The sequence below is a fragment of the Limulus polyphemus genome, unplaced genomic scaffold (genome assembly GCF_000517525.1).
Source record: "Limulus polyphemus unplaced genomic scaffold, Limulus_polyphemus-2.1.2 Scaffold268, whole genome shotgun sequence".
Lineage (NCBI taxonomy): Eukaryota > Metazoa > Arthropoda > Merostomata > Xiphosura > Limulidae > Limulus > Limulus polyphemus.
Window position 1 is genome coordinate 294,585 of NW_013665878.1, and position 24,503 is coordinate 319,087.

General features: G+C 33.3%; 1 protein-coding gene across 7 annotated transcripts in view; it reads left to right on the forward strand.

The window, feature by feature from the left end:
• The window catches only part of LOC106456894 (EH domain-binding protein 1-like), a 188,642-nt gene that overhangs the window by 126,051 nt on the left and 38,088 nt on the right, over nucleotides 1-24,503 (forward strand). For 6 of the 7 annotated variants that reach the window (XM_013916264.2, XM_013916263.2, XM_022382672.1 and 3 more), the window contains 5 exons: nucleotides 1,715-1,836; nucleotides 3,691-3,814; nucleotides 4,262-4,302; nucleotides 5,214-5,331; nucleotides 10,618-10,717. In XM_013916264.2, coding sequence (XP_013771718.1) covers nucleotides 1,715-1,836; nucleotides 3,691-3,814; nucleotides 4,262-4,302; nucleotides 5,214-5,331; nucleotides 10,618-10,717 — 505 coding nt within the window. The remainder of the gene's footprint in view (nucleotides 1-1,714; nucleotides 1,837-3,690; nucleotides 3,815-4,261; nucleotides 4,303-5,213; nucleotides 5,332-10,617; nucleotides 10,718-24,503) is intronic. The other variant, XM_022382676.1, reaches the window with a different exon arrangement.

Here is a 24,503-nt window from a genome sequence, read left to right on the forward strand (position 1 = left end):
AAAATACCCGCAACAAAAGTCAATATAAAAACTGAGTCATAAAAGTCATATATTTGAAATCTTTACTCACAACACAAAAACTAGTGCAATTCATAAAATAAAGTGAATTTTACATGTCTTTCAGAAAATCACCTTTCTTACACGCCTTTCTGTTGATCAATTTGATTTGTTGATGAGTATTTTTTTTTCAAAATATTTCACTTTAAGCTTATATATATGTATATATTTGTATGCAGATAAAGTTCATATTATTAGCTCTATGACTTACTAATTTCAGACCTGGAACTAGATATTTTGCTGCACTAGAAAAATAATAATCTGCTTAATCCCCCATCCCTTATTTTTCCTCCTCCAATTTTAATTTGAATTGTGCACCAAAACTGTGGGTCTGCTAATGAAATCAAATTCATTTAGTAAAGTCTAAGGAAGTATTACAGTGATAACCTTGCCTGTTAAAAATTTTATGACTACATAAATTTCGCTTTCCTTGCTTTCACTTATGCTAATTTTCACACTGCTTGCTTCAAGCATTGTTTACCTCCGAATGAAGTTCTCTGTTCATATTCATTATTTTATTGTTTACTAGCACTGGTGATGGGCAAAGTTAGCAAAGTTCTTAGAGCAACAAATATGTTTGGAAATGATAACACTAATCTGTTCTTGTCCATATATTCCAATATTTTTTGGAGTCATTTTAGTCCCTCTCCATAGAAGGCTCATCAATTTGCCATACAGTTCTGTTGCACTGACATAGGTTACCTCACAATCTGATAAGCTGAGTTAGAAATCCATTTATTTTTCAAGTCTTTTGATATAAATTTTTTTACAAATCAACATTGATGTACAGTAAATGATAGGCTGATTTTCTGTATTAATGAAACTCTCTCTCTCTTTCATGATTATGTCAACAACGTTGTTAGAGAATTTGACCTTGTAGTTTTGCTGTGGATCAAGGATAAGCTCATCACAACTTTTACATGAAAATTCTGTCTTCTTTTTTAGTTATGAAATAGCCTAAGACATGTTATGATCGCTGTCTTGCAATTGCTTGCTGGTTAGGTTTATCTCATACAATAAATCACATCATATCACAAGACTAGTCAAAAATTTGAAACTTAGCATCTTGACATTGATTGAAACTTTGTTCTACTGGTTCATGTTCCGAGTGTTGTCTTCTTCAATAGAGACCAGATCATTGTAGACCCCTCCCGTTTGCCAATGACCATGAATTCATCAGTCAAATTATTTTTATTTTGCAACCCCTTTGTTTTACCACCCAAAGAAATTGTTTGTTTTGTATATTTGATAACATTAGCCCTGACCAAATCTATTGACATAAAACATATTGTAATATATTTATTATTTCATTAGTTACCTCTGATTGAAGTTCTCTGTTCATATTCATTATTTTATTGTTTACTTCTGTGTGAAGCTCTTTGTTTCTATTTATTATTTCATTGTCTACTTCTGTGTGAGGCTTTCTGTTGTACAATCAATACAGTGAAAGTCATTATGAAATAAGATAAACAGATACACATTACTACACCAAACAGGATGAATTAAAGAAAATTAGATTTTTGCACAATGTTTTTGTTGTCTTTCCAATGAATAGTTAAGAGAGAGAAAGTACTGTAGACAAATGACATTTTATTATGGTATTCTGTGTTTTTTAAAATAGTGTTTATGGTCAGATACAAGAATTAATTTTGTTTAGGTAAAGAAGAGGTAACACTAACAAGTCCTTCAGTAATTGATGTTCCCAAAAAGAAGTTTACAGGCAAGCAACAAATCACAGAAATTGGTGTTACTCCACCACACAGTGAAAGTCATAATGAGGTAAGGCAAAAAGATGGATATCATAAAATAGTGCCCAAACTTTTCCAGCCCAAGGTACACTTACTTTATTAAACATTTTGTGTGGCACACCAATCCTCCAACACATTATGAAAACTCAGGGCAATTCTTATTACCACATAGATAGGGGGTGAAATTCTGACGGTACTCAATACTGTTGAGTACCGGAACTTATTTTTTAAGGCTGTACTATTACCGAGACTTACTTGAGCTGCTTTTTTGTATGCGCATACATTCCATTGTTCTGTCAGAGAGCATCTATTTACTGTCACTAAAATTGTAGTTTTTTATGTTTACACACAATTTTTTTATTTTTCAAAAACAAATCCACTTCATCCAACTGAGTACATCTACTTTTTTGAGAATTCTCCCCCATTTCATGTAGACTAGTATAAGTCATTAAAACATAGTGTGATCACACTGTCTTACACTTGTACACTGTAAAAGAAACAAGACAGAATACCCTTTAGTTACATCCACAAAAGTAATTTATATAATTGATACATTTCGTTTATTCAATTTTTGTTTTCTCATATATGACTTTCCCAAAATTCTGTGGCACACCTATTCACAACTGATAACCCACCAATTGGGAAACAGTGGGCTATTATACTAAGTAGTGAAAACAATGGTGAGCTGCATGTTAATATAACAAACAGTGAAGGGCATTATGAAGTAAGATAAATGGGTAGTTGTATTAACACACCAAACAGTGAAGGGCATTATGAGGTAAGATAAATGGGTAGTTGTATTAACACACCAAACAGTGAAGGGCATTATGAAGTAAGATAAATGGGTAGTTGTATTAACACACCAAACAGTGAAAGACATTATGAGGTAAGATAAATGGGTAGTTGTATTAACACACCAAACAGTGAAGGGCATTATGAGGTAAAATAAATGGGTAGTTGTATTAACACACCAAACAGTGAAAGTCATTATGAAGTAAGATAAATAAGTAGATGTATTAATACATGAAACAGTGAAAGTTATTATACAGTGAGTCAAACAGATAGATGGGTTAACACACCAAACAATGAAAGTCATTATGAAAGAAGACAAGACAAAAGGGTGAAAACTGTGATGAGGTGAAACAAATCAGCATTTGGTCAATAGTTACATAAATACCACTGTGGTATTTTTAGGGGAATTGATTTTCCTTACAGTGACAAGACAGATCCACAGTATATCGGGTTCAACCATGGTAGTTTTTACAAAGTAATACTCAGTTATCTTACTAACTGAGTTTGTGAAAAATAAAATGAGACTGGACACAATTGTACAAAAAGCACAATGAACAATTTTTATTCAAGACACAAACACTGTATATGTATTATGTGACACATCAGATTGTTTCCTTCTATTGGAGTGGTAGATACAAAACTGTTTCCAAACTAAACCTCACATTACTTAATTAACTTGTAATATCAGGCTTATCCAGATCGACTAGTGCTACCCACAAGACTGGTCATTCCCATTATAAAATAAGGGAGGCTGTAACCTTAAGATATCATTGGAGAAAACTTCTGTCTACTTTCATACACAATGTACAGCCTTTCCTCTTTATTCCTGATGGGCAAACTAGGTGTTTTCTCTTGGGAATAACAGTAGGTAGTTATAGAAAAGGTAGATTAATGACTTTTTTGATTAAGTGTTATGTGAAAAGTGCACATACACCTGAAAAACGGCCAATTTTAAAAAAAAAAATCATACAATAAAATAAGAAAATACCATAACACCTCTACATAACAGTCTTTATAAACAGATTAAATTGTAAACTTTTTACATATACATCTATTTGTTGTACAGAAATTTTAGCTATGAATACTTCTGTAGATGAATGGGAACCCTCCAGCACTGAGCAGAAAACAAAATATTAGTATTATAACAACTTCAGTTGCTGAAGTGGAATGTAAAGAAGATTTCCCAGAAGTGACAAAACGACTTTCACCTGACAAAGGTAACAAAACTAAAATCCTGCTCATTTAAACATTTGACAAAGGTAATATAGCATATTTAATATTTTTACTCCTTATATAGATAATTAATACAGTTAATATCTGGACTGCAGAGATATGTTGTACAGATGTAGCATGACAGTTGCCTAACTCTTAGATACAAAGTATTTTCTCTGACATGAGATGTAAATTTTATACAAGTAACTTTTTACTGATATGGAATAAAAGTTTGTTAAACTTTATCCACATTTACAAAACTTAATTTTCAGGTAAGCCTAAAATTTGAAAAATGTTTCATTTAAAATAGGAAATACTTGAGTGTGTTTTATAAATAATTTCTTGTTATTACTGCTAATATATGTATATATAGAGAGAGATCAGTGAGTAACATGAAATACAGATTGAATACTTTTAACCCAAGAGTTTAATTTGTATTTTTTTTTCTTCAGAAAACCTTCCTTTTCCTTCTAACCTTTTTGTGGATTCTGAGGTATGTATAGTTATTGTGTGCAGACATTTTACTTGTTTTAAAAAGTAATATAAAATTAACTCCTTAAACCCGAGTGGATGCTGCAAACATTCAGCCACAAATCCTGATTTACCCATCAGATGGTTACAACACCCAATAACATGTATGTCTCTTTGGCTGAAAAATTAATCTACATCATTTTATTATCCACACAATTAAGAAAATTGGAATTTTATATGATATGGTGATAATTATTAGGAAATCATTAAAATAATTCTGGCACAAAAAATAATGGGTTTAAAGAGTTAAGTTACATATAACTGGTAATTAGGTTAATAAATGTTATATTACTCGTATAAATAGAGAGGGTTGGACAGTCAACTAAATCTTTAGCCTAGACAGACAGACAGACTAATATAGTTCAGATAGACAAACAAATAAAGATTATACAGTCATACAAGTAATGAATTATAAACTAAAATGAAGACAGATAGATAGCCCAAGATAGTCAAATGTTAGGAACATATATGGGTATGAGATGGGTGAGGTCTTGTGGTAAGTTATTAACTACCAAAAGTTTTGGATTAAAATTGAGATATCTCAAAGCAAATTAATTTTTTTAATTCTTTTACATATTTTTTACATTAATTCATACTCATATTTTATCAAATATCTATTTACTTTGGAAGATAAACCTGGTTTTATGGTTTCATCAGTGGCTTAATATTAAATAAAAAATAATATACATTAAAGAGAGTTAAGTTGTTTGTTTTATGAGATCTGTAAATGAATATGCTTATTTTTAACTCATAGTTTTTCCACTGCAAATACTTTGAGATTTGTTATCCAGTAACTATGTAAAGCTGATCTTAACAATGTGCACTCTGAATTGAACAATACTCATAAATTCTATTTTCTGTGACTTTGAAAAGGTTACGCAAAAGAGCTGTTATGTTACAAATGAATTAGAAGCTTTAGAAAGGGAACAAGAACAAATTGATATTAAAGCTGCTGAACTTGAGAAGAAACTGAGAAAAGTTATGGACTATGGTAAGATTCCAATAAGAATGGTTTTGTTTTGTCTTGCTTTATTTTTTTAGATAATTGATTTTAAATCATCTTGGCTTTTAGAATGATCACTTAAACTTGCAAGCTGCAACTCAAATATTATCTCCATAATAAATATCTAGAAATACATAATCCAGCTATTTAAAATCTTGAACTTATATGTAATTTAGAACATTATACACAACTACAAGTGTTGAATTATTTTCACTTGGGAAATTATGTAATAATTTTCCTTAAAATATATATATATATTCAAAACGTGGAATATGGGTATATTTTTGTAATATAAATATCAAACATTCGGCAATGATAACCTTTGATAAAATGAAAGTTGAAAAAATGTCTTAAAATATGCATTTCAAAAAATCTTGCTTTCTTTTTTTATGGAAAACTTGTAAGTTGGATATTTTGTACTAAGATAATGATTTTAAAATACTTAGATTCCCCTGAAAGGATTGTTTAAAATCTGAAACTTTGACGTTTTTTCCAAGAATAATTATATAAAAACTTGTAATTTGGATAGCTTCCTATAGAATAGCTAGAGACATATAACTTGGTTATTTCATCATGAAATGAATATGTAAAAATCTGCAATATGATCTCTTTCACTAGAATTACTTGAAATCTGAAATTTGGATTTTTCTTTCAACAATTATTGCTTAAAGGCTTACAAATGCAAAAGTCGTACCCTAGAAAAAAACCCAATAAATCTAATAGTATGAATACTAAGAGTATGGTGAAAATAAACATTTTATATTGGACTTTTTTTTTTATTATATTTAATTCAGGTTTTCTGTAAGAAACAAGTTATAAGTTTAACATAAGGTATTAAAGTTAAAAAATACAGATTTTATTTTTATGCATATGCAATGAGAATAAAGATAAAGGAAAAAACAAGGGAATAATTGGGGGTAAATAACAAGAATTGGACTATTAATAAAATTGAATTAAAAGGAGCTGGCAATGTGATTAACCTCCTTGGCAATCTTATATTTGTGAATAATATTTTGCACCCATAGGTGTCTCACTGTTTATTGCAAAATTTCAGTTTCCTTGTCATGAAATTAAATTTACCAGTCATATATATTAACAAACAAGGTGACAACCATTCATATTTTTTCTTGCATGAAGTGCAGAGGTGGACACGTGGAAGGGGGGGGGGGGGTCCAGGGAGTCTAAATTGTTTCTAAAAAGTTGGGACATTTTAGGAAAAATGTTGAAATTGGCCTAGAAAAATCCACCTACACCTATTTTATACCCAGAACCCCTTCTCCTTTTCTAAAAATCCTGTATTCATGCCTGCACTGTATTACTTATATGTAAACAATAAAAGGGACTTACATAAACTGAAATATTCAGCAGTTCTTTCGTATGATAGTCCTAGAAGCAGGAAAATAATTTAGTAAAAAAAGAAAATACTTGTTATTAACTTACCTGTAACCTAGCTTCAGTGATTAGAATTGTGATTTAATGTGGTAATTCTTGAAGCAGGGCACTGCACAGTAGAGCTCTAAGTGTGAGTGTACTGGCTCTACTCACATTGTTTAGTGATTTCAAATAGCAGTAGCTGGTAGTAGCACACAGCAGAAAAACTTGGTCTAAACCCTGCAGAATCTACAAGTTAAGTTTACCCCCAAGACTGTCTCAGGATGAATGATTTTTGTTCAGCTTGCTCATCCTGAATGTGTCAAGGTCTGTAATGGGTCTGGATTTATTATTTAACAATCCTTCTTCAATTAATAATTATATGTTGGATTTGCCTGAACTTAAATTTAAAAATTCCCCAAAATGATATGATAGCCAATGTTCTCTCTCTGATTAAAATGATGAATATGCATGGATTTAATTTCCCCTAAAGGGGGCCAAAAGCTGCCTAGAAGGGTCACCTGTTTTAACCACTCCAGCTCAATATAGTAGTAAGTTGTCTGTCTGTCAGTCAGTAGACACAAAATGATGTCACATAAGGGATGTTTAACATTGCAATTTGTAATGTTGTGACATCAGTAGAACATGCACATATCATGAAAGGAATTATCCACTCTGTAGGCTAAATCATAGCATGACATATGAATTTCAAAAGCAAGAAATAAGAATATTTGTTAATTTTAATTTTGGTTTTATTTATTCTTGAAACAGAACACTTTTGGGGGACCCTGCGGAAGTACATCTGATATTGTAGAACCAGTTTTTGTGTGTACATGTTCGTGAACATGGGAAGATGGTATTTAATCCTACCAATGTTTTTTACGTGTACAGTTACCACATGTGTATCTGTGTATGATTTATGTCTCTTAATCTGAAAGTGGTTTAAAAATTGCTATGAGCTGAAACTGAGAATAATAAGACTTGTATTAACTTAAGTAAATTTCGTTTTCATTGTAGGCTCCATTTTGTAAACTAGAAAACACAGATACTAGCAAGACGTTTCACAACTAACTTCACTCTTTTTTATTTCTTTTCCATCTTTTATATCCACATATAAAAATGTGATTTTTTTTCAACTTTGATATATTTTATTAAACCTATCTGTTTTCACAGAAAACCTTTGATTTATATATATAATCTTAAATATCTAATGTAAATGTTTATTTTTATCGTAATCTTAGTTTTCTTACTACTTAACTTATTGTTTTTCTTCCAGGGTAAGACTTCTGAGTTTACAGGCCTTTAACTAATTATTCTAGAAAGAAAAATCCAAATTTCAGAGTTCTAGTCAATTATTCTAGAGAAAGGGGTCATATTGTGGGTTTTAGATATTCGCTTTATGAAGCATTAATCAAATTAGAGGTTTATAGATACTTAACAGGAAGATATCCAAATTACAGGTCTTTAACGCGTATTCTGCAGAATATTTAGAAAAGACCCCACTAACTGAACCGAATGAGCAACTAATAAAATTATCAAAATATTGGAACCCAAAAATTACCAAACTACTAAACAATGGAAGCAACTCACCTCAACTATATGGTTTACCCAAGACACACAAACCTGAGTACCTCTTAGACCCATTGTCATTGCCATAGACTCGCCTTTCCATAACACTCGTCTTTCCATAACACTCGTCTTTCCATAACACAGCTAGATTCCTTGCAAAACTTCTTAACATCTTAACCACTAATTCACTAGCCTAAAATAAAAATACAGAAATGTTTGTAGAAATCTTTGAAACCTTCTCCATTCCACTTTTATATGGTCAGCTTTAATATTGGGAATATGTTCTCCAGCATCCCATTAACCTTGTCCCTTCCTTGTTCCACAACAAATTAACAGCAGGTGGATCCCAACATCTCTGCATAAGTCTCAATGTAGACAACCTGTTAGAACTTCTGCACTATCTCCATCTAGTGGCCTTCCCGTTGGATCACTTCTCTCATAGCAACATTTTCATGGAAGGTTTTAAAACAGAGCCCAACAGACAAGTAATTGGAAACCTAACATTTGGAAATGTTACGTTGATGTCACATTTGTTATTTAGTCTTAAGCTTAAAAATTTCTTTCATCACCTAAATTCTCTAAACCACAGCATACAATTCATCATGCAGTTAAAACAAAATAAAACCCTTTGATTTCTTGACATTCTCACCAGTGCTTTGTATAGGAAAACCACCAACACTAACAAATACCTACAGTACAGGTCCAACCACTCAAAAGCTGTTAAACATGAAATCATATCAAACATATTGGACAACGCCATAAAGATTTGTGATGAAGACCATGTTGTAAAAGAGCTAAACATCCTAGAGAAATGTTTTTAGAAATAATGAATGCCCTTCCAAATTTATAGCTACGCCCCAAAAGAACAGGATTCCACAACATTCACAACAAGACCAATTCTAACACATCTCCACCATTTCTCCAAAAAGAAACATATAGTTATAACTGAATAGGCAATAAAGATATCACAATTAAATAATAGGTTGAACAATTGCCAAGTTTTTTTATATTTTTGTTTCAAGAAGGATGACATTTAGAGTTGGTGCTCTTCGTCATCCTTCTTTAAATAAAAATATAAAAAAACTTGGTGATTGTTCAACCTATTATTTAAGTTTCTATCATTTCTCTACCCTAAATTCCCAAGTTAAGAAAAACTACTTAAAAGAATTTGCCTTGGAGCTTTACTACAAGGTCACCTTTATAAGACAGTAAACAAGTAACTACAGTAACCTTAAAAAGGTCTCAGTATAGAAGCTAAAATATTATCCCCTTTTCATTCAACAGTTGCAGTCCATTAAAGTTCTCAAAGCTACTATATCTCTCATGCCTAAAGTTCCATTGAAACAACATCTACAGAAATATATTCAAATTACAGGTCTCTAGATATTCTGCAGAATGATATCAAAATTACAGGTCTCTAGATATTGTATAGAAGGAGAAATAAATTACCAATCTATAAACATTCCACAGAAAGATATACAAATTACAGGTTTATCTACAAGAAGATGGATTATGTATAATCTGAAATGTCTGTAATAAAATGTTTATTTTCACCTTCATCTTCATCTTATGATTACCTGCAAATGAATCCACTGCCTACAAGTTTAACAGTAGTTTTGAAAGTATGTTTGATTTAAATCTTCTAATTAGGATATCTCAGGGAGAATTATCTTAAGTCCACTATATAGCTATAGCATTAGTACATCTGTTGTAAAAACTCAAATTACCATGCTAAATAATGAGTTACTTGTGGTTGTTCGACAGAAATAAAATGTTCATTCTGCTTAAATAGATGCATACTAAAAAGACAGTTTAGTTAGACAATTTAAATTGTGGATGAACTACTGATATAAAATTAGTATTGGTAAAATCGTACTAATGATAAATAGTTGAAACTGTCAAAAATTGCATGTTTTAACAGTTTCTTCATTTGTAAGAAAGCCATGTTAAATGAAGAATATGAAAACGTAATTTTATTACTGGACATTTTAGATTTTAACATGGTTCAACTTTAACAAGTCTGTTGTAAATAAAATAAAGACAGACATTACATTTTGAAATGTTATAAACAAAAAAATGCAATAGAAGTATAAAAGATGGGAAACAGTAATAAGACTTTTATACTTTGAATAAAAATATTTTGTAGTTGCTATGAACTGACTTTATATGTAGCGATGTAAAATATTTTTTTAGCTTGATAAGTTACTAGCAAATGATATTGTTTCAGTTTATAACTGTATTGTCTTTTATGTTATTTTAGAATATAGTAATAAGTTTATACAATTATTTATATAAAAACTTCTGTGTTCTCCCCTCCCCCCAAATGTGTTATAGGGATGAACAAAGAGAAGGAGGAATATTTAATGAAGCAGTGGTTCATCCTGGTTAACAAGAGGAATGCATTGATAAGAAGGCAGATGCAACTGAATATTCTGTAAGTTTTTGTGTGTTCTCGCAAAACTTGCTCCAAATCGCATTTTCTTCTTCAAAAAAGAAACTCGTACTACCCAAAAAATCAGAAGCTTGTGTATAAAAAAGATTATTAAAGTTTTGTACTGAATTTTTTAATTCTTTGTGCAAAATTCAAAACAAATCAAACTTTCCTGTTCTCTAGTACAATACTACAATTACGTGATAAATCATTAAATACCAAGGATATGGAAATTGGTTTTTATTAATAATTACTAATTAACTTTAAACATTGATTAAATTGTAAATTTTGGTGAAATATGTAATTTCAATATAAATGATAAAAAAAAAAATCCCTTTAATCTCAATTTCAGAAATTTAGAAAAAGAATTTGAATTCTAGTATCTCAAACTTGCGAGTTCTACTCAAGAGCTATCTGCACTAGCTGTCCCTAGTTTAGCAGTGATAGACTAGAGGGACAACAGCTAGTCAATACCACCCATCGCCAACTCTGGGGCTGGTCGTTACCAACCCATCACATTATAATGCCCTACTATTGAAAGGGTGAGCATGTTCAGAGATTGGATTCAAACTTGTGACCTGCAGATGGTGAGTCAAATGTCTTAACCACCAGGTAGAACAGGAAAGAGCTATGGTACTAATGTCAATTCAGTAATGGTAAGAATGCCAACAGAATAAGAAAAATGTTTGAAAATGAATAAGCCTAAAGCAATACAGAACTTGTTTCTCTTTAGTTTAACTTTTGTTTTTTGTTTACAAAAGAAACATAAGGAAATGTTGCCATCAATACAGACAGGGTCAATACAAGCATTATACTCTCATTGTAAAAGATTGTGCATGAGTTGTTTTGGAAATTTATAGATGACCTATAATAATTGCACTGTCGTGATATGCATAGTGACGAAAATATGTTTAAAATATTACTAATTTTCAGTCATTTTATAATTTATAGATGTAAAAAATCATGATCATACCCAATACCAGACCCTTCTGATTTTGCATGTTAATATTTTTGTTGTAATTTCATTTTTCTTAATTTCCTTCAAGTTTAACTCGTCATGAATAAATCTGTAAAGTACCATCTATATTTTAGTGTCTGTCTGTTTGTCCGTTATCTGACTACTCCTAGGTCGCTGGACCAATCTCAACCAAACTTTGTGGGATGATAATTTGGAAAAAGGGGCGTGTTAATTCTCAACACTCTCCACCCTTCTTTGGCTTAAGTTAACGTTAACTGCATTCATAGATGGCGCTAGGTCCTAACACCAAACCAAAAAACTTAAATTATCTATAACACAACATGCACGCAGGGTGGAGAGAGGGGGGGGCACACAAACGTCTTATATATCTCAGACAGTGGGCTAGCATCTCTATGGAGGAATGCAATGAAAAAAAAATGATCGCCACTATTGCAATAATACATAAACTCAGGTGAGGGTTCTGCTACAACAGCCACCATAAGAGCCGTTTCTTGAGTTATACCCACTTCCTACTTTGACCCGTTTGACCTTACAACTTTATCTCATAAGACACTTCTGCGGCCAACTACCGTCAGTCATCCATTAATTACGTGAAACAGTGTGGAAGGACATTAAGAGTTGGGTGTTGAAAGCGGGTAACAAAAAGCACCCCGACCATCGCACAGTATATACCATGTTTTAGGTATATACATAGTGAGTTCTTTGGGTAATAATATGTCATGTTATAAATAAATTATGTGAAACTTAGGATTTTTGTGTTATTTATCATAGCACCCACCTCCACATTGTTTTAATTCATTACCTGGACAAAGGACGGGTACCTTAGCTTGAAAAGTATATAATGTGTTTTTAATTTGGCTAGAAATTGACTTGGATAATATTTAATAGCTTAGCATTCTGCCTCGAAAGTTTACGTGTACTTTTTTTGACATATAAAGTATCTTGGTGTAATTTTCAAATATATCAAAGTGTCTATCAAATCGTACACAAATAATAATAATAAATCGTATATTGTATGTCGCAGTTTCATCTATAAAAATTGAATATATAATTTTCTTTTTTATGTGAATACACAGGTTTATCAACTTTTCAATTTTAGATTTCTACGGCTTGTATATATTAAACAGTTATGTTATTAATAGAAAAAAATGTGCTGAAAAGCAGTTCATTTTAAACATGAAGCATTGGAAATATGTGTTAGGTTAGACGTTTATTTTAAGGTGTTGTACATCAACTTACGAGATGGCGCTACGTACAATGTTTAATTTTAACGTTTCTTTACGATTTCATCTTAAATTTGTAAATTATTTCAAAATAAACATAGCCACCAATATAATACTTATCGTTAGATGTTTTACTTCACTTGTTTTTCAGTATTAAGATTTAACTGTAAAATAGGCTTAGGTCTGCGCAAATCAGACCCGATTGCGTTATTGCTGACACTAAATATTTGGAGTTAGATTTATTCTGTAAAAAAAAAAGGGATAAGAACATTTACTTTTAAATTACTCGTTCGGGTAGCCCATAAACTTTGGGTGTATCAGAAAGCGATCCTTAATATCTTATTCCAATACAAGTTGTCCCACAGTGGGTCAGCGGTAAGTTCACGGACTTACAACGCTAAAATCCGGGTATGGATTCCGCGATGGACATATTACAGGCAGACAAATAAAATAATACAAGTGTTAAACATTAGAACCCACGTTTATTGTTATCCATAAATTACGTGTGTGTTTAAGTTTCATTGTGATGCCTAAACGAATGATTTAATAAAATTTCACACGTAACTGTCCATCAATTACCCCCACATATCTGTGTTGTTCACATACGTAGTTTAAAACACTGAACGCACACTTGTAGTGTTTATGATTGACCGTCCATGGCAATTTTTCATTGCACTCATAACTTTTACTCAGAGATTCTCCATCACAGTTTCCATCACATGTTTGTGTACCAGTTTGTCTATCAGTTCCAGCTTACTCTTCACACTAATCTTCTTATCTCTAAAAGCTGCTTTAAAGCAATTTCTCCTGCCATCCCAATGTTTCCCTTGGATATAATAGAAGCCAGACTTTATTCACTATTGATTTTTACAAGATTTGTGTAGAGATGTAATGGGTTGTGTATGTGAAACTCCTTGTTTATTTACTTTCTTTGCTACTGACTTAATAGACCACTGATTAATTTCTAGTAGCTAGTACTTTTGTTGCAGCAAGTAAGTAAAATCTGTAGCCTTAAAAAACATGTTTTGGTGGCGACAGAACGTTGAAAGAAACGATAAAGGAAAAGTAATAGTTTTCGACGTCGCCAATTAACGAACCTATTACATATATTTTATTGTTCATCTAAATTGTGTGTAACTTATACACTTATAGGCACAATCAGTAAAATATTTACAATTTTTCATCCCGACAAACATTTTGTGTCAGATTTTAGGAGTGAGAGTCTGACGTGACAATGTCTATATCGACAGTAATAACCATACAATACAACTATTTGTAATTGGCACCCCCCACCCTTGTCTTTACACCATATGGGGTGATTGTTTCGTTTCTTCTTTCACTGTTAGGAGGCGCAGTGATAGAAACGGAAATAGACCAACGTTTGTTTTAGCTTCTAGTTTCTTTATCGCTCAAATAAAATAAAAAAATTACAGCTAACTCTAAATGTGGCAGGTCAGGTCCTTTTGTACGGAAATAACAGCTGTAAACATAGTAGGACAAGCAAGTGTGAAGATACTGATTAAAATCAAAAGTTAGCTTAAGATTTGCCCCGGAAAAAGTAGAAATAGTGTAGAATTGTGTGAAGTCTGCAAAGTACGATTAACTAACTACACAGTGCCGGTTGTTTCCATCGTATACATTATGGAAACTTCGTGTCGGTAGAGAAAAAAGTCCCTAGAAATAAACTTGAATGTATGTATGACGACGGCATATTTCCCTAACCAGTCGACCACCTGTGTATATTGCATTCCTTTTTTCTCGTCTCTACATCAAGACAGAGTGGCACACCTGAAGGAACGGAGACAATACCTTTTCTCCTGAAAGTAACCATCAATACCGACAGATGACAGTCAGTAAAGCCCGCCGTTGCTGTTCCCCTGTTGTTATAGCTGTGTTAGTGGCAGTTTGTATGCGGCGGCCGCTGACGTCTGAATGCCTTGTTAAATGTGTTCTTCCGCGGGATGGCCCCGCCAAGCGCTATGATACGAGCCCATAATCCCGCTAATTAACAAGCCAAAGGTCGGCCGTTAGAAATGGTACCACTTTAACTTGGGACACATGAAACGGCTTCGCTTTATAGGGGCAGTGAAATTATATCCAGAACTTATGTGACTCGTACTCATATTTTAGTTAAAGTTTCATGGTAGGCCGCTCAGGAAAGGGTGCTCACCAGGAGGCTCTCCTGTCAGTGTTCTCATTCATCATAATATGGGTCGAAAAGTCCAAGGTCTACCTTGGTTGCTTTAACTAGTGTCGTATAAGCAAAATAAATCCGGATTATACACCAATGACAAGGCTTTAAGCTTAACGTGATTTAGAAATTAGAAACAAAACGTCTTCCTATAATGATGGATAACAAAGATTACAAGGTATAATCAAGATAGGTCACTAGTTTCAAACTGTTTAGTTCCTTCTTATTCTTAGATATAACTTTAACTCCTGAGTTACGAAAAAGATTGTTGAATCTCACAGTTTATGTTCAAAAACGTAACATCTGCTGATTTGATTCGTGCATTGTTAGTATAAGAAACAGAATATCAGATCTTTCATGAATTATGCATATCAACATAAAAAATAAGATGTCTACTCATTTGATTCGTGTACTATCACCTTAAAGAAGAGGATTTCTGTTCAATAGATATTCATGCAATATCAGCATGAGAAACAGGATGTCTGTTCACTAAATTCGTAAACTGTGAGCATAAGGAATGGAATGTCAGATCACTTAAATCATGCAATATCAGCATGAGAAACAGGGTGTCTGTTCACTAAATTCGTAAACTGTGAGCATAAGGAATGTAATGTCAGATCACTTGAATCTTGCAGTATCAGCATGAGAAACGGCATGTTTGTTCACGAAATTCATACACTATCAGCATAAGGAATGGAATGTCAGATCACTTAAATCATGCAATATCAGCATGAGAAACAGGGTGTTTGTTCACTAAATTCGTACACTATCAGCATAAGGAATGTAATGTCAGCTCACTTGAATCTTGCAATATCAGCATGAGAAACAGGGTGTCTGTTCACTAAATTCGTACACTATCAGCATAAGGAATGTAATGTCAGCTCACTTGAATCTTGCAGTATCAGCATAAGGAAGTGAATGTCAGCTCACTGAAATCATGCAGTATCAGCATGAGAAACAGGGTGTTTGTTCACTAAATTCGTACACTATCAGCATAAGGAATGTAATGTCAGATCACTTGAATCTTGCAGTATCAGCATAAGGAAGTGAATGTCAGCTCACTGAAATCATGCAGTATCAGCATGAGAAACAGGATTTCTGTTCACGTGATTACTACATGATCAGTTTTTGAACTATTAACGTAACAAGAGAACATCTGCTTTTTTCTCTTCAGACACCATATTCTCAATTCATGCAGCCTCTGTTCTCATTTGTAGTTTATAATGGCAGTATTTAAAGAAAAATTAATGTCTGTTATCTCTGTTTATTATAAAAAACAAAATATTCTCTTCTTTATCTTCATGCACGCACGCACGCACTATCAATATAACAAAAGTCGGGGATATCAGTTCTTACAGCATCGTTATAACAAACAGAATGTTCATTCTTCTGATTCTGATGAGACTGAAAATTACAAAATAAAAATATAGTTTTATCTCGACTCATGTTATGTGTTTGTTGGCCACCATGGGTATCGAACCCCAATTTTTATCGCTATAAGCCTTCAGATTTGCCGCTGAGCTACGGATGGGGGGAGGGGGGATCATGCCAAAAGCAGCAAAACAAAATTATTGATTTCATAATATTTAATTTATGCACTCAACAGACGAAAATTTTACATGCTCCTGGTAATAAAAGAAAACAAATATGTTGACTAGCATCATGTCTCGTAAAATATGCAGCTGAATTCGTATTATCTCAATAATGTAACGTGCTAAGTTTTTTGTTTTGTTTTTTAATCACGCCAATATATATATATAAGAACTTTCAGTTAACTTTGTTACTTTGCTGATGAAATAATAAACAGAATTTATAATATGCAGATGCACATGCTAAAAGACAGGAAAACTGTTGTTTTTCTCCACTTCATTTGTCAAGTGTAACATGAAAGGAATTTATACTGTTTTTTTATGATAATAAGTTGACAATTGTTTGTTATGGATTTCGCGCAAAGCTACACGAGGGCTATCTGCGCTAGCCGTCCCTAATTTAGCAGTGTAAGACCAGAGGGAAGGCAGCTAGTTATCACCACCCACCGCCAACTCTTGGGCTACTCTTTTACCAACAAATAGTGGGATTGACCGTCATATTATAACGCTCCCACGGCTGAAAGGGCGAGCATGTTTGGTGTGACGGGGATTCGAACCCGCGACCCGCAGATTGCGAGTCGAACGCCCTAACCACCTGGCCATGCCGGGCCAATAAGTTGACAAGCTAAAGGACTTGTGTCATTGTTGTTTTCTCTTCTGACATGACAGTATTTCTGTTATATCGGTTCACATGTTATTAGCATTAAAAACTGAAAATGTTTTGTTTATGTAGCTTCATACAGAAAAAGAAATAGTGTGAATATTTATGGATGGGCATTTATCACAGCATAAACAGTTTCATGTGTTAATAAGGTACAAAACAGTGGGATTTATATTGTGTGTGTTCTGCTAATAAGATACAAAACAACAAGGGCCCCGGCATGGCCAGGTGGTTCGGGCGCTCGACTCGCAATCTGAGGGTCGCGAGTTCGATTTTCCGTCCCAACAAACACGCTCGCCCTTTCTGCTGTGGGGGCATTACAATGTGACGGTCAATCACACTATTCGTTGTTAAAAGAGTAGTCCAAGAGTTAGCGATGGTGGTGATGACTGGCTGCCTTCCCTCTAGTTTTTCACTGCTAAATTAGGGACGGCTAGCACAGATAACCCTCGTGTAGCTTTGCGCTAAATTCAAAACAAACCAAACAAAACAACAGGATTTCTATTGTATGTGTGTCCAGCTATGTATTATTAAGTTACGAAATATTAGGATTTATTTTTTGTGTATCCTGCTGATACGATAAGAAACAATGGGATTTCTATTGTTTGAGTGTTCATATGTTAATAACATAAGAAATAACGGGATTTCTACTGTGTGTGTCTTCTACTAAGTAACCGAAAATTGCATTTTTATTGTTTTTGTTTGCGATTGGTAAGATAAAAAAACAAAAAACGGGATTTTCTTGAGTTTTTAAAAGTATTAATAAACATCTAATCAAAAACATCATAGCTGTGAAAAATAGTAGTGATAAGAACTTTACAGCAAATATTCATTCATTAGTTAGCCAGGCCACATTTTTTGTTTAACTTGGAGCACGATGGTAGGTAAATACAATACGTGGCCTAGCTAACCAATGAGTAAATATATGCTCTAAAATTGCCATTAATGCTATAAGTGTAGCTACCAGTTTGGCCGCCAATTTTGATTTCATTCCTTTAAATTGCACATTGAATCCTTTTTTAGCCGCGCCTCTTTTTTCACACTGAAGGTGTTTTTGTTTAGATATCATGACTTTTTGTCAATACACACCAACAACCACAGCAAGTAAGCAAGTGACACTCGATGGTAACCAATATTAGCTTTAGGATCGCAACCATATTATTTGGAACAGATCTATACTTTACAGAACCAAACAGATTTTTTGAAATATATGGTGGTAGTTTTTCTTCACTGAAATAGTGTTAATAGCTTCCTTTACAGTAACGCCATGGAATTTAGATTAACAGTTTCTTGTCATCATCCCCATACAATCGGTACGGCCTTATCAAGCATCATTATTTATGATAATTGCTTAAGCTAATATCACGTGACGCTAAACGCTCTTTAATTAGGATAATTTAATAAAATTTGGTAAATTTGTGCTTAAATGTTGGCAATGAATAATCAATAATAACCGTCCACCCGTATGATTCTTTTGAAAACTTGAACTAGAGACTGCTGATCTAGTTTGCTTGGCCTAACTAATACTGATGTATCTGCACGTCTTTTCACCTTATAGTTTTGCTGCTCTAAATCAGCCGTATTTAATCCGAATGACAAAAACTAAAAGCGGACCAATTTTACTCTTAGGTGAAGCTGTAGTAAAAATGTTAGACCGATTAATCACGTGACATTTTGCGTAGGTGTGCGCAAAATTTTTCTTTAAATTTGAGCGGTTTTTGTTGAATAACTTTGCACATGTAGCTTATATTTACACCAAATTAGGCACCTAATTGTAGGTTGTATAGATCTATCAGTGCACCAAATTAAAAAAATTCATAAAAAAGTAACAATGTTTTTCTATCAAATAAAATTTCCGTACTTTTGGTGCGAAGAAAAAAAAATAGGAAGAAAATCAAAATTGGAGATGTTATATCTCAGGTATCTCTTAATGCATTGCCTTGAAATTTGGTATATGAAGTAAGAGTGCAGTAATGCACATCCACTGAGAATATGTGATAGTTTGGATAGCTACAGAAGGTGGAAAATCGCTAAACTTTCACTCCTGTTAATAACACACTGTGTATCGTGCATGTTGTTGTTTTTTTAGCCGCAAGACGAACTACCGTGCGTGTGTCTTGATAGCGGGATTTTTGTTGAAGGTTTTTGTGTGTTGTTAAGATAAGAAGACAAGGTTTCGTTTGTACCTTTTCATGTTGGAATGAGATAAGACACGGGACAAATATTTATTTTGGCTCGTCTTTTAATAAGATATATGACGGTATTTTTATGTGCGTTTTTCATGTGTTGATAAGGTAAAAAAAAAAACAGCAACAGGATTTCTGTTGTACGGGAATGAGATAAGATACGGAGTAAGAAATATCTTGGTTCGTCTTGTAATAAGATAAACGACAGGATATCTGTGCGTGTTTTATGTATTGGTAAGATACGAAACAAAGGAATTTTTTTTTCATGTTTTCATGTAGTAATGAGATAAACGGAATGCTGGTATTTCAGGCTACGTGCTAAACAGATAAGAAACGAAATGGCTGTATATCGTGGCCCATATTCCTATCAGATAAACGACGTTTCTATTATCGAATTCATATACAAGCAAAATTGGAAATGAAATGCATGTTATCAACCCAAACATTTCATAAGATATCTGAACTTCCTGTTTCTTGGACTTAAATATTGCAAGATTTTAATACGGAATATGTATTTGCTTAACCCCCCCCCCATATTTATTATTTACTTTAAAGATAATATAATCAGAAAACAATTAAAATCTGTTGATAAACACGTAGAGCAAGAAATAAGACGATTTTGAATGATTAGAATCGTACATTTGAATACTTTTTTTTTTAATTGAAGGCCCTTGGATTTAAGTTGGAATAAACTTCACAAAATAATGAATTCATCTCGCTTTTTTGTAATGATGGCGAACTGCGTTCTAGCTTGTATACGTATATATGGTCATGCACGGCCAACATGAAAAGCTGCATGGGTACTGTTGTAAAGTTAATCATGACAAATGTATGAAGTAAAGCCATAAGCTGAAAAAAATATACGTCATTCATGCCCATAAATTGTTGACATAAAAAAAAGAATCTCAGGTGTTCAACTCGCCCCCTCTGCCTATTTTAATCCTGTGTGTACATTCAGCTGTGTTGGTTTTGGTCAGACGGCGGACAAACCCCCGAGTCTTCTCCGGTAAGATTGACCGTGAATACGGACAACGTTCTTTACATACCGCTCGTGACAGCAGTGACTGGTCTAGCTTCAGATTTTAGCATATAGCTTTCACACGCAGATCAGAAAAAAAAAGAAAACATATATCATTCTCAAGAAGCTTTCTGTGATAATTTTCTTTGTCAAAAGTCGGTATGCTGGCGACGTAACTAACTGTAAAATAAGATATATATATATATATATTTATTACCCCACCTGTGTGTGTGTGTGTTATCTCTTGCCACCTGCATCCATATAGTAATGAAATTGTATAGCTTTTCTAGCCTTTTTCATGGACGTAAATCTCATATTTAAGAATGTTTGAAACGTATAATACTTTTTTTGGGAGGGGAGGGGGTATAATAGGTAGCGTAGTGCTGAAAGCAAGTACTAGTTTTTTTAACCTTTGACCTAATAGCATCTTTTATATTTAGGAATTAATATTTAAGGCGTAAATACTTTTTTCTTTGCAATAAGTATTGTAGTCTGAAAACAAGTACTAGTTTTGACCTTTGACCTAATAGCATTTGTCATATTTAAGTCGTAATTATTTTGTTGTTTGCAATAATTAGCGTATTACTGAAAACAAATACTTCGTTTTTAACCTTTGACCTGATAGCATATCTCATACTTAAGATTATTAAAGAATGTAATACATTTTTTTGTTTAAAATAAGAAGTAAAATGCTGAAAGTAAATATTAGCCTTCTTAACCTTTGACACCTGATAGCGAACATGTAGAATATGTTTGTGCTGATAGGTTTGTTTTAGTAAGACGTAATTGAAATTGTTGGCTTCTTATCCTTCGATCAGATTCTAAAGTTAATTACTTTTTGTAAACATGTAATATATTTGTGTCGATGAGGTTACACTAGTTGGTGTAGTATCATCAGTGTAATTTGACAATACTGCAAAATAATGAATTCATACGTGTATAAGCTAATTGGTAGAAGCATGTTATTATATCCTCCGGAACCTAAAAATCTTACTTTGAAGGTAATATTTGCTAATCTGTAATATGTTTCTTGCTGTTTGGTTTACTTCTACAAGTACTTATAGTGATATTTGGACTTTTATGGACTTCGACCTTCGTGCTTAATATATGTAAATGCTAAATGCATATATGACTTACTATTATTGTCCACTTCCTGCAAATGTCGCCAGAAAATGACGTTTTGTTATATTATGATTCTAAGTTATTTAGTTTATTTCAAACCTCGCATGTTATTATTACATATATATATATATATATCGATTAGTTTATAATTTTTAAGTAAGCTTGGAGTATACAGATATTCCGTATTATATACCGTAATTGCAACTGCATTTAAATATAAGGTATTTGAGGTGTTCAAAGTTGTGTAGTTTCAGGCACTGCTAGTTTTGTTTCACGTATAACCACAACTGCACTTAAATATAAGTTATTTGAGGTGTTCAAAGTTTTGTAGTTTCAGGCACTGCTAGTTTTGTTTCACGTATAACCGCAACTTCACTTTTATACAAGTTATTTGAGGTGTTCAAAGTTGTGTAGTTTTAAGCACTGCTAGTTTTGTTTCACGTATAACCGCAACTGCACTTTTATACAAGTTATTTGAGGTGTTCAAAGTTGTGTAGTTTCAGGCACTGCTAGTTTTGTTTCACGTATACGTAATCATACAAACCACAAGAAAGACTGTTCAATCTGAGAATTATATAGTTAGAAAATCACGATTAGATAAAAAAAAAAAGATAGTTTAAGCTTTCTGCCTTGCTAAGGTATTTTCAAGATTCGAAGAGCATGGTTTTGATAAAGGATCTTGTTATGTTGTTTTTAAGTAATCATCGTTTTGTACTCGTGGCGGCGTCCTTTAACAGGTCCAGAACAAGGCGAGTGAGCTCCTTGTCAGCCGTCTTCTCGCTATGATTTATGGATGAAAATGACTGCACACCTTGGAATCAGCCACATGGTGCTTGGACAGGTCGGGGACACGTAGCAGGAGTCTCACTGAAGCTCCGCTACTGCTACTGTTTTTTTCACTGACTTCAAGCATCTTCGGAATGTCCCGGGAAAGGTTGTGAACTGAAGGGATGAAAAATATTTGAGTAGCTACAGATCCCTGGTAACTATAAAGTTCGGACAGAGACATGTGACAAAGAAACCGGAGAGTACATGAATTTATAAATTGTAGCTAGCTATTGTCCTTGCAGGTGCTATGGAGTCTGTACATTTTACATGGTTATTAAAGAACTCATGCTGCGTGCCCTCTGTCGGTGGTCACTGGAAATATTCTTTCTTTAGCCAACATTTTATATACCAAGACCTTTTACTTTAGCGTTGGCCATTTTTAGTCCAAACTTTCCCACGGAAGAATCTTCAGAATAGACTAGTATACACGGAGGGTGAATTAAGTGTCCAAAGGAAGCATTATAATAAAAATAGGTCGAGTTTTGTATAGACCTCCCCTAACTTCTTAATTTTTTCCATCGGGTATCGCTGACAGTGTCCCCTAGGGGTGCAGCGATTGAACCTTTGAAGAAAACTGTGAACCATAAGTCATTTTCGTATTATAATATCTTTCTGGCTAATTGGTTACTTTGTAAAGTGACATTCTTCTTCGATTCCAGTCAGTTTCAATGGCATCCATTCCTGGAGGACTACTTGTTGTACCACTAATTCTTTCTCTTGTACATATCATTGTCGCCGAGAATAAAAGTAGAACTAGAACTGACAACTGTGGATAGTTTATAAAACGTCCATCAGAATTCGATTTCTTCTGTCAGCGGGCGTGTAAGCTAACTGACGGCCCCCACGTGTGAGGGGTGTGGGTGGTCGATGACCACCCCAATTCTAACAGTTCACTTTCCTTGTGACATTGATGTGGTCTGTGATAGAAAATCAAGAAGCGTGAAATAACTAATATTGTCCTTTCTCGTGTCCTTAATCTTGAAAATTCGATGAGGGATCTTTCATAAGCTGTCTTGGCTTCTTTAATCCTAGAATACTACATCAGAAAATCTTCTGTTCAGCAAAGGTTTTAGTTAATCTTGGGAAATATATCATCTTGTCGTCTACTATACATTTCATTGTGTTGATCAAACTTGTATTTGGTATAAAAAAATCACATTTTACACGAGGAAAAAAAAGGCGTTTCATTTACCAAGAGTAATTATAAGTAAAAGTCTTCTCATATTGATCTTATAGCAAATATTTGAATGCGTGATTTCAGAAGTGAAAGACTTTGACATAACGATTTATAAACTCTCACATCAGTTGAGATATTAATTAATACGTGCTGTAATTGGTCCCAAAACTAGATGCTACTTGTCTGATTGGTATAACACATATGTAGGGACCACCCACTTAGCACATTGTCTAAGGTCCACAGTTTAAGAGAACATATAGTTTAATAAGAAGTTTAGTACATACCACTAAGCATAATACAATGAATTTCTTAAGGTAGACCTCCTTAAAAATCCTTTGTAGTTACTCCAGCGTCTCGTGCGTCAAGAGCTAGAAACATTAACTAGTATGAATAGGGGGTCTTAAATATCTTTACAACACTGTATGGAAAATATAGTTGACTTCTGTGCTTTGATAATTTGAATTTATATATTCAAATAAGTACTGTGGAAATAATATATATATGTATGAGTAGTACAAATTAGTAAATCTAAGTTTCAAATGGACAGCAACTGCCTGTTATAGAAACCTACATTCTTTCGTTTCCTATCGTATGGGCTTTGGAAAAAAGATTTTTGTAATAGTTTGTTTACTAATAGTAATTCTGTATGTTTACCAGTACTATCCACTGCAACAAGGTGCGTCAGTGATTAGTCTTCTGGATATTTTATTCTTAAAAGTCAACTTGTAGGATGTAACAGTGCAGATAAATGTACTTTAAACTGTAGGCTGCTAATTCGATGACGAGGAACCCACTTTGAGACTAATAATGGCTGG